General features: G+C 49.8%; 1 protein-coding gene and 1 long non-coding RNA gene across 2 annotated transcripts; one reads left to right on the top strand and one right to left on the bottom strand.

Annotated features, from left to right (window-relative positions):
• Positions 1-72: 72 nt before the first annotated feature.
• Positions 73-9,243, top strand: SMCR8 (SMCR8-C9orf72 complex subunit). The gene is made up of 2 exons (XM_082199675.1): positions 73-2,931; positions 4,350-9,243. Exons 1-2 carry the CDS (start codon positions 584-586, stop codon positions 4,801-4,803), a joined length of 2,802 nt encoding a protein of 933 aa, XP_082055801.1. The 5' UTR covers positions 73-583; the 3' UTR covers positions 4,804-9,243.
• On the bottom strand, positions 7,515-9,989 carry LOC309519166. Its single transcript, XR_014213708.1, has 2 exons — positions 7,878-9,989; positions 7,515-7,825 (listed from the first exon to the last, which is right to left on the bottom strand). It is a non-coding gene; the product is annotated as an uncharacterized lncRNA (long non-coding RNA).
• Positions 9,990-11,047: the final 1,058 nt, after the last annotated feature.

Here is an 11,047-nt window from a genome sequence, read left to right as displayed (position 1 = left end):
ACGGGGCAGGGGGTGTGCGTGTGGAGGGTCGGGCTGGTCCTAGCGCCCACCTTTTTGGTAAGAGGGGAAAAGGGGGGAGGGGAGGAAGATCCGGAGAAGGGCCCATTTCCCAGGGAGGGAAAGTCGAGGGGTTGGGGAGAAAGAAAGGGGTCCCCTTCCTTCCCTGGGGAAGGAGGCGTATTAGATCCTGGGATCCGAGCCTGGAATTCGAGGCAGCTAAACCAAGGGAGAGGGGTTGGAGGGGTGGGGGATCTGCCCCCCCCATGAAAGGGCATCCCTCACCAGTCCCGCTGGGTAAATAGGATTGGTGCCCTGTCCCTCAGCTGAGGGGCAGGTGACCCCTAGTCAGAAAAGGAAGTGCCACAGACTCCGGAAAGTGCCCACCTCCAGCAGGGAAGTAAAAGGGAGAGTGCAATAGGTTTCCTTGGGTGTGCAGGAAGCGCCCCCACCCCCCGACAGTCCGTCAGCGGAGCAAGTCTGGGAGAGGAGTCCTCATTCTCCGCCAATGGATTCCGGTTGACAACTGGCGAGGGACGACCGGCCCTGCTTTCTTCATGCCCCTTCACCGTCCCCACCTGGAAATATGATCAGCGCCCCAGATGTGGTGGCGTTTACCAAAGAGGACGAGTACGAAGAAGAGGCATACAGCGAACCAGCCTTGCCTGAGGAATACTCTGTCCCGCTCTTCCCTTTTGCCAGCCATGGGGCCAACCCCTGGTCCAAGCTCTCAGGTGCCAAGTTCACCCGGGACTTCATCCTTATATCGGAGTTTTCGGAGCAAGTGGGACCCCAGCCTTTGCTCACCATCCCGGATGACGCCAAAGTTTCCGGCACCTTTGATCTCAACTATTTTTCCCTCCGCATCATGTCGGTGGACTACCAGGCTTCCTTTGTGGGGCACCCTCCTGGATGCCCTTACCCAAAGCTGAACTTCGTGGAGGATTCTAAAGTAGTGCTGGGCGATTCCAAGGAAGGAGCTTTTGCTTACGTGCATCACCTGACTCTCTATGATCTCGAAGCGAGAGGCTTTGTCCGGCCTTTCTGCATGGCCTACATTTCTGCCGATGAGCACAAGATTATGCAGATGTTTCAGGAACTCTCTGCGGAGTTCTCCAAAGCATCAGAATGCTTAAAGACTGGCAACCGAAAAGCTTTTGCGAATGAACTGGAAAAGAAACTGAAAGACCTTGATTACACTAGAACTGTTTTGCACAATGAGACTGAAATCCAGAAGAAAAACAACGAGAAAGGATACTATACCACACAAGCCATTGAGAAAGCCAATGAACTGGCTAGTGTTGAAAAATCTATCATTGAGCATCAAGATCTTTTAAAACAAATCAGATCATATCCTTACAGTAAGCTGAAAGATTCTGATTTTCACCCTTATGAGCCAGAGTGTGTGACAGAGCAAGTTGATGATAGTTCCGAACAAGGATTTACTACCTCGAAATCTGACGAACCCAGTGAAACACACCTTTATCCTCGCCTGTCCTCTTATACCCCAAAACTTATCAAGGCAAAATCTGCCAAGTGCTTTGACAAGAAACTCAAAACCCTTCAGGAACTGTGTGATGTTTATTTTTTCACCCAGACTCTAGATCAGTTACATCAAATTGAGAAAACGTTCAGAGGTGACGTTTGCTACCTCTTGACCAATCAGATCAGCAGAGCACTTTTGCAGCAGCAAACTATTACCAACTTCCTTTTTGAAGACATGTTCCTTGTTGATGAACGACCATCTGAAAAGCATTTAAATGGCTACCAGGGACCTAACGTAGACAGCCCCAATCCCAAAGGTTTGGAAGTCTGCCTTATTCCTAAAACATTAGTCAGCTTGGGATCTTACAAATCCAGTGTTGAGTCTGTGCCTATAAAGATGGAACAGGAGATTGAAGACATGCAGGGAGCAGAAGTCACTGACCCTGTTACTTATGACCAGCACGACAATCTTGAGTACCTCGATGCAGATCTTAAAGGAAGTGTTAGTAGTGGTGAAAGCATTGAGGTTTTGGGGACGGAAAAGTCTGCTACTGCCCTGAGTCAATCTGAAACCCAGGCAAGCATGCCGCAAGCCCACCTGAGTCCACAAGTAGTGAGGAGCAAAGCTGTCAGCCGAAGGACCATAAGTGAAGACAGCATCGAAGTCCTCAGCACGTGTCCCTCAGAAGCTCTGATTCCTGATGACTTTAAAGCGAGCTACCCAAGTGCCATTAATGAAGAGCCTTATGCAGACGAAGAAGATGAAGGTTTTCGCTTTAGCCCTGTTTTAAATCCAGACAACCCTGAAGGCAATCCTGAACCAGAAAACCTGCTCCCTGTGGACTCTGCCTGTTGCATTGGAAAAGAGAGTCCAAATTTTCTCGAGCCTCCATCCAACATGGTCCCCAAACATTGCGATGGTGACAGTGTGGTCAGTATCCCGCCCCAGCCATACCGGCAAGGGGATCAGGGGTTTCACGTGAATTTCACGGACTATTCTTCCCACGATGGTGTCTTGGGAGGCCTCCTCACCTACGAACTCGACCCACATTATCTCTCAAGCAGCAGAGAGACGAGTAAAATGAGCCTGGATAAATGCTCAGACTCCACAAGCTACATCAGCAGCACAGCCTCCACCAGCTCGGACAGGACTCCTTCCCCTGCCCTTCCTGCTGGTCATTTCGGAGAAAGGCACAAGAAGAAGTCAGGGCAAAATGCACTGAGGTTCATCCGGCAGTATCCCTTCGCTCACCCTGCAATATATTCGCTACTGAGCGGCAGGACTTTGATAGTGCTGGGGGAAGACAAGACGATCGTGGAGAAGCTCGTCACCGCACTCTCTATTTTTGTTCCAAATTGTGGTGCGTATGCCAAGCCGGTGAAGCACTGGGCCACATCTCCTTTGCACATCACAGATTTTCAGAAGTGGAAGCTGATTGGATTGCAGAGGTAAAAAAAAACACCACCACCATAACCTACCCAGATCTTTAAAATGTCTGGCCACAAGCCCATCTAGTCTAGCATTTTGGATTATATACAATGGGTTGCATCCAGCTAACTTTTGCTCAGACCCATTGAATTTAATAAGATCTAAGCCTTCCCATTAATTTCAATAGGTCTAGTGTGAGTAGGACTGACATTGGATATAACCCGTTGTTAGTCCTACTCAGAGAAGACCCACTGAAATTGACGAACAAGGCTAACGCAGTTCCATTAATTTCAATGGGTCTAACTTTTGAGCAAAAGTTGTTTGATAGAATCCTAAGTTCCCATTGTGGCTATCCAGATGCCTCTGGAAAGCCCATCTTCTCCAGCAGCCGGTACTCATACTGTCTCTGATAGTAGAAGTAATAACATCATCATCATCATCATTATTTATTTATTTATACCCCGCCCATCTGGCAAGGTTTCCCCAGCCACTCTGGGCGGCTCCCAACAGAATATTCAAAACACGATAACATCAAACATTAAAAACTTCCCTAAACAAGGCTGCCTTCAGATGTCTTCTAAGAGTCAGACAGCTGTTTATTTCCTTGACATCTGATGGGAGGGCATTCCACAGGGCAGGCGCCACTACCAAGAAGGCCCTCTGCCTGGTTCCCTGTAGCTTTGCTTCTCGCAGTGAGGGAACCACCAGAAGGCCCTCGGAGCTGGACCTTAGTGTCCAGGCTGTACAATGGGGGTGGAGACGCTCCTTCAGGTATACTGGGCTGAGGCCTTTTAGGGCTTTAAAGGTCAGCAACAACACTTTGAATTGTGCTCGGAAACGTACCGGGAGCCAATGTGGGTCTTTCAAGACCGGTGTCATATGGTCTCGGCGGCCACTCTCAGTCACCAGTCTAGCTGCCGCATTCTGGATTAGTTGTACTTTCCGGCCATTGTGGTCCTGCCAAATACAGAACGCTCACAACTCTGGTCCCTGGCAGTACAGTTAAATGACAATTGATTCCCATTGACAAAAAAGGAGTTCACTGGTCAGAAATGTGCCCCATTCAGTCACCATTTGTTCTGCCATGGTGGGGTTTGGCGGTGATCATTTTCATGTCAGAGGCTTCCATACTTAATCAGAGTATGCTCCTTCCAAAGGTTAGCTATGAAAGCACCATTTAGCAGGAAATATGACCTGCCCATTGATCTCCTTTGGTAGCGCAGCAGGGGTGTGCAATTGCCGGGGGGGGGGACGCTGTGCAGGAATGATATTTCCTGCTCTGGGTCCCAGAGAAAGATGTGGCTGAATTGAGAACTCCTGGCTCCCAATCTCTGCCACTTCACTTCATGATCTCTCACAGACAGAATGCCTGCATACCTGTAGTTATTCTACCTTGGAGTTTCAATGTCAGCATGTTATCTCCCCCCTTCCTTTCCAGAGCATCTTCTCCGTCGGGTGTCAACATGATGCACTCCCTCTGCCGCTACAGCCGCTACATCAGTATCCTGGATGCCGACAGCAAGACTCTCCGCTGCCCGCAGTACAAAGGGACCCTGATTCCCAGGCTCGCTGACCACCGCACGCAGATCAAGCGGGGAAGCACGTACTTTATGCACGTCCAGACCATCCTGACCCAGCTGTGCTCCAAGGCCTTTCTGTACACCTTCTACCACGACCTGCACCTGCCCATCAAAGAGGGGGAGACGGAGGAGTCCGTGGCAAACCGGCGGCTGAACTTCCTGAAAATCCAGCTGGGGCTTGCAAACGAGGACAGCAAAGTGGTGCAGTACCTTGCCGAGCTCCTGAAACTGCAGTACGTTCAGGATCCCGTCCGAGGGGTCAGCCCGGTGCTCAGGTTTGATTACGTGCCCAGCTGCTTGTACAAAATTTAAGTTCTGCCCTGCTGCCTCCCCTCCTCGCCCGCCGGCTCACCTGTGGCCATCTGCAGGCCTGGACGATTCCGCGATCGACACACTAGTCATTGAGAACCCGTAGGACGATATGGAGGACCCCAGCGTGGCTAAGCCAACCTCATTAAAATGGGACTTCCTAAACCTCGGTCACACCTCTTCGGAAGAGGGGAAGTTCATTATCATTTGCTGCTTCAAGTGGGGAGCGTGGTGTGTGTGTGTGTGTGTAGCATCTTTAAGGAGCAGTGGGATATCTCGACTATAGGGGATTTGCATGGTACGTGGTCGGTGCTGGGTACGTGTGAGTGGCACCAAAGACTTGTGCGCATTTTTTAGAAACCACAGTGAGCCACAGAAACATATTTCAGAAGTGCATGGGAGTGAATTGTAGAAGGTGGAGGGGTTTTGTTTGTTTTTTAAGCTAAACATAAGAATTCAGCTGTTTCACAATAGCCAGACGTTGACCCATCTCTCGGGTCTTTTGGCAGCATTGGTGGTTGCAATGACTCCTCGCCTTGTGCATCCCTGGGGAGTAGAGGGAGGCCTTCCTTGGCTCTTGAGGTCAGAGGTCTGGTGAAGGCCTTCTGAACCCTGGAAAAGCGCAAGGAGGCCTTGGCGGGGTGTTACACTGAGCACTGTGTCTCTGTAGTCCGCTGCACCTTGGCTTGCCTCTCCCAGAGGGGAAAGGGACACCCACAAATCCTTATAGCTGGCCCTGTTTCTGCAGTATGGGGGAGAATGTGAGGGAAGATGGAGCTGGGGAGGGTGTGCTTCGGACCCTGTCACACAGGCCAGTGCCATTGCTCCCAAGAGCACACTGGGAGAGGTCTCTGGAATCGCCCGGTGCCCTTAAACCTTAGCACTCAGGTGTCATTGGGATTGAATGTACTGGATTAGGCCTCCCCCACCCACCCACCCCATGCTTTGTTTGGTACAACCAGCCCCTGGCGGGGATGGAGGTCAGAGCTGGGATGTGCAGCTTCCAGTTTGGCCTCACCCTTCCTGAACATCCAGCCTTTGCAACCGTTTTACTACCTCTGCTGTCGCTGCGCATTGGGGTGGTTGCCGGTCACGCAGCTTGGACTGGATTGTTGGGGCTCCTCCTGAGTCACAAACTCTACCGGGTGCGATCAGTTTTGAGCCTTTTAAGAATCTGTCGTTACTCTGGTTGAAGGTAGCTCCGCTTTATTTCTTTCGTCCTGTGAAAACTTGAGGTCTCCGATGGGGCCACATCTCATCTGTGTCTTCTCCCTAGCTGCAGATGAGTACAGCAGTGGGAAATCCCAAGCAGCCGGCTGGCTGATCATTTTAGAGGCGGAGGAACGCCTTTCTAGTTTTATTTCCTTTTCTTTCTTCCTTTTTGAAAGTTCTCTTTCCGTTCCCTGTGTGTCAGGAAGCTGGTGACAAGACACACGTTTTACAAGAGGAACTGGACTTGTGATATTTCAAAACCTCTGTTCAATGCAATTATGTGTGACAGGGTTCTGGAACTGAATGTACCACCGGAGGAAGCTTCAAGGGCGAGTGTCAAGTTTGGTGTTTTAAGAGTACTGGAAAACTTGATGCAAAGCTGCACTGTGTGTGTGTGTGTGTGTGTGTGTGTGTGTGTGTGTGTAAGTAACGCTGCACTTTTTAGTTCCTCAAGTAATGGGTTGGTAGAGGCCATCTGTATGAGACTTTGCTGCTTTGTATCAGAGAAAAAGGATCTTGCGGGAACGGTAGAAACCTTGCTTGAATCTTGCCCCGACGCGCCACTGTTCTGAAATAGGGCTGGGAAACCCAGCTAGGTTGTCAGCCACGATGGAGTTGCGGGCAAAGCTTTTCTACGAGAGCAGGTGGGGGGGTGTCCCCCCTTGTGATGCAGACAGCCCCATGGTGGCTTCACAGCAGCTAGGCTTCCGAGGCGTGGCCCCACCTGTCCCTCAGCAAAGTAGGCAGATAAGTTTCAAAGCTTTTTGGAGAGAAGATAGCACTCCTGTGCTGCTTTCTACCCCCCCCTCCAAAAAAGTCTATTGGGTGGCTGTCCGTTCATGAAGATGGTGGAGGGAAATCTGTTGTGCTTTGCAGTGAAATCATAGCAGCGTTATGCAAGGACTCCCAATATCCAAGATTTGGAAAAGGCCTTCCTGAGCAGAGTTGCTTTACCGCATCTGCAAGGCAAGGTATCTCTTTAAAGGGTGGGACTCAAGAGTCATGGGAACCGTGGGCCTATCTCCCCGAATGCTGTCATTGAGTCTAGTTCTCCCCTGTACAGTTTAGGAATATTTGCCCATATTGTGACATCATCACACTGGTTTCCCCCTTCCCCATTGGTGGTTGGGAGCCACAGTATAGTGAATGTCTCTGGATATTTCAGGTAATCAACCTAGCCAGTGGGATGCCGTTGTTGACATATCTAGGTCAGTGTTCCCCAACTTCGTGCCCTCCAAATGTTTTGGACTATGGCTGCTATAGCAGCCAGCGGTTGGGGAAGGCTGGTCTATCCCAGGAAGCCTCTCCAATTTTAGATACTTTGGGTCCTGGTTTGTCAACTCCATTTGGCAGGCTTTTCTTCGACATCTCCCTTAATTTCAAGACCAAGCCTTCATTTATAGACTTTTCCTCCTTCAGTGGTGGGAGGCAACACTTTCCCGAATTGCTGAAGGAATGTGCGTGTCCCTCTGAAGAGTAGCTTTTTCTTGCCTTCCTAAAAAGCCTAGTTTGCACATTAGCCTTGTATTCAGATATTTCTCCCACCACCACTGCCAATACAGAAAAGGACACCTGCAATTTATTTGGGATTACCCCTGTAACGGAGACACAAAATTTCACAAGGTCTTCTAGGTTTGGGCCCACCAGAGACTTTTGTTCTGATTTAGCTGAGCAATGCCTTTCCATCTGAACATCTTAAGAATTTGCCTTTTCAAAGCTTGCACTATAAGCAGAAATACATGAAGGATCCCTGAGGAACTGATCTAGCTTCACAGTGGTCCTATCTACTCTGCCCTTCAGACAGTGTTCAGGGCTTCGGCATTGCTTCTTCTTATTTTTGCAGGTGCAAAAGGGACCTGTTACACTTGCAGGTATGCCTGACATCTTGCCTGATGGAAGCAAGATCTGTGAATCACAAGGCTCTGGAATCGGTCTTGGCGGTTCACGAGCATGCCATAGAGTCATTAGTGTGGCACTGCTGACTTTTTTTTAAAAAGGGTTCACATATATGTAGATACAAGGCCTGCTAGTGAGCACCTTCCTTTTCTCAAGAGCCAAGACTTAGCCCAATCACCTGCAGAGCCTAGTAACGTGAACTAGCTTTCTGCTTTTGTGTCCTTAGCCAATCCTTAACAGATTGCCAACACCCCACAGGCTCAAACGTCCTCTCCCACCCCTTGTCAGTTTTAACAGTGGTATTACACCCTAGCAGCGCCAACCAGCTTCAAATCCTGGTTACAAGCTAATCCTAGTTGGCTATAAGCTCCTGGCAGATGTGGTAAAAAAACCCCCATGATTAATGCTGGCAGAGAGAAAGGGGAAATCCATACAGGACAGAGTGGGGAGACTGGAGGAGCTGGGGAGAAGCTCCCCCCTCTTTCATCAGTGGTTCTAGCGTCAAGAGGAAGGCAGATCCTACGCTTGCCCCATTCCGCATCCTCTCAGTATGAGCTGCTTCCATAACGGAGCTCATCTAGCCATTTGGCAATTGAGGTGTTTGCATATCTCTGCTGCTTTAATCTTGAAAATATAACCATAGGCTGATCCATGGGAACATCACACACAGAGGATGTGAGTGGCCCACAAATTCAGCAGCTTAGGTACAATCAGCCCCTTGAGACATGTGAATTGGTGTTGGCGCACTACATGCGCGGAGCTGGCGCTGGCCTGCATGTGGATGCATCAGGCGGGATCGCAGTCCCTCTGGGTGCTGTGGAAAGCCCAGACGCTGGGCCCCATAATTTTGCATTTTCTTCTTATCAACCAACTACTTGACCTTTCTCCATCTCGACTGGACTGGGCTAGCAGCTCCCTGGAAGTAACAACTCCCCAAAGTGATCTTCCTAACTGCATGTTCAGTTTCTTGTCCACACTTGTAGGAACACAACACTTCGCTTAAGCAGTAGTTAGGGAGGGAAATGGAGTGTCTTCACCGAAGAAAATCTGAGCAGCATGCCTTCCATGTCTTAGTGCTGTTAAGGTGTGTACTGCACAAGCGCTTCACCAACAATACTCAACACCCAGTGACTACAATGATAAAATGTACATTGGAGGCAGGGGGAAGAAGAAGAAGAAATTATTTATTTGGGCTCAAGATATTTTTGAAATACAATATATATATATATATATATATATACTGGTTGTATTTTTTAAAGCTTATATAACCCTTGGCGTATATTGTGGTTCAATTCTTGATTTTATTGTGCTTAGTAAAAAATTGTCCTGACTCTATTTCTGAGCTCCTGTGTCTGATACTAAAGGGGGGGGGGGGGAGAGAGGACTGGAGACTGGCAACCACAAAATTTTGGGAATTGAGCAATGCAAGAAGCTAGCCATGGGTGGATCTAAACTGGAAAAAATGCTGTAAGTCGCTTTAACAAAAGAAAAAAATCTCTATGGAAAATCGCGTTTTAAAAATTCCTGGTCTCTGGTGCCATCTAGTGTTGCATGTTTATAGTGCATCCAAATTGCTGTTTCTTTGCTAATGTAGCTGAGAGTCCCATGCCTTGGATTTAGAAAGACAGAATTCTGCCTTGCTATGTTGTTTTCAAATACCCATTGCTGGAAGCCACAGGTGGGGAGAGCACTATTGTGCTTTGATCCTGCCTGCAGGTTTCCAGCAAACACACCTGGTTGGCCATTGTGAGAAGAGGATTCTGGACTAGACTGGCCACTGGGCTGGCGCGTCAGGACTTTTCTTACATTCATGGTAGGCCCGCTCTGATCAAGTTGAATATCCCAGACGGTTTGCTTAAACTACCCCCGTTCTCCAGCGATAGGAAAATTGTGCCAGCTGCTATTCAACAGCGATGTTGGTGAATGGAGAAACGTTATCTTCACCCTTTCCAGGTATCGCTATGCACAGCTGAAATCTTGGTAGTCTAGAGATGATATCTCAGGCACAAGCCACGTAAAACAGCTGGATCCGACTGCAAGGTTCATCTAGCCTTGTTTCCCGCAGTGGAATAGCTGTGTGGTTCTGAATGGCCAGCTGCCTAGCAGATCAGTGAGGGTTCAGTGATCTCTGAAGGGGAGGATTCTGTTTACCGTATTTTTCGCCCCATAGGAGGATTTTTCGCCCCATAGGACGCACCTAAATTTTTTTTGGGGGGGGGAGGGAATAAAGAAAAAAAATTTTCCCCTCCCCAGGCACGGGGCAGGCGCGGGGGAAGCCCGAGCTTCCCCAGACCCCAGAACAGCCTGCTATCCGCAAGCCTAGGGAGCCGCGCCGGTCTCCCCAGGCTTGCGGAGAGGTGCGCGAAGCCCGGGGGCGCTCTTCAGCGCGCACCAGGCTTCGGAATGCAGGCAGCTCTGCGCTACCCTCCGGAGCCCCGCGTGGCTTCGCGCCAGGATCCAGAGGGTGGCGCAGAGCCGCAGGAAGCCCTGGAGTGCAGGCAGCTCCGCGCCACCCTCCGGAGCCCCGCGCGGCTTCGCGCCGGGATCCGGAGGGTGGCGCAGAGCTGCAGGAAGCCCAGGAAAGCCTGCATTCGCCCCATAGGACGCACACACATTCCCCCTTCATTTTTGGAGGGGAAAAAGTGCGTCCTATAGGGCGAAAAATACGGTAGCTTTCCAATTTTCAGGTGTGAGCACCCTGCTCTAGGAGCCCAAAGGGCAATCAGCCCCAGGGGCAGCAGGGAGACTCCCCAAGCTTTGCAGAAATACAAGAAATCTTTTAAGGGGGGGAAAGTAAAAAAGATGGGGGGGGGGAGCCCCATTGCAGCAGGGTAGGAATGGAAAACCAGGTGGGATGAAATGTATCCCAGAGGCATAACTATCTTACTGGAACAGAGGAGCGTTCCACACTGCAGCACTTTGTTCCGGGTTGCACATTTCATGACTGATCCCTATTGACAGATCTGTGCTCTTAATACCCCTGCTAAACGCTCACAGTCATCCATCCCCAATCCTTGTGGCAGGGGGTTCCACAAACCAAAGCAAAGGAAGACTTTGGTATGAGTTTTCCCGAATGAAGAAAACTCTGGTTTGAAAGCGGCTCGGCTATGCTGGCTGGCTGAAGACACCGCAGCACGAA

The sequence above is a fragment of the Podarcis vaucheri genome (assembly GCF_965113315.1).
Source record: "Podarcis vaucheri genome assembly, chromosome: 14".
Lineage (NCBI taxonomy): Eukaryota > Metazoa > Chordata > Lepidosauria > Squamata > Lacertidae > Podarcis > Podarcis vaucheri.
Note: the sequence above shows the minus strand (reverse complement) of the source record. Positions and strands in the feature narration are given on the sequence as shown.

Excerpts from the sequence above, each read along its gene's own strand:
- SMCR8 (XM_082199675.1), top strand. The coding sequence starts at position 584 with ATGATCAGCGCCCCAGATGTGGTGGCGTTTACCAAAGAGGACGAGTAC. Across the intron at positions 2,932-4,349 it reads AAGCTGATTGGATTGCAGAG|AGCATCTTCTCCGTCGGGTG; the intron begins GTAAAAAAAAAC and ends CTTCCTTTCCAG.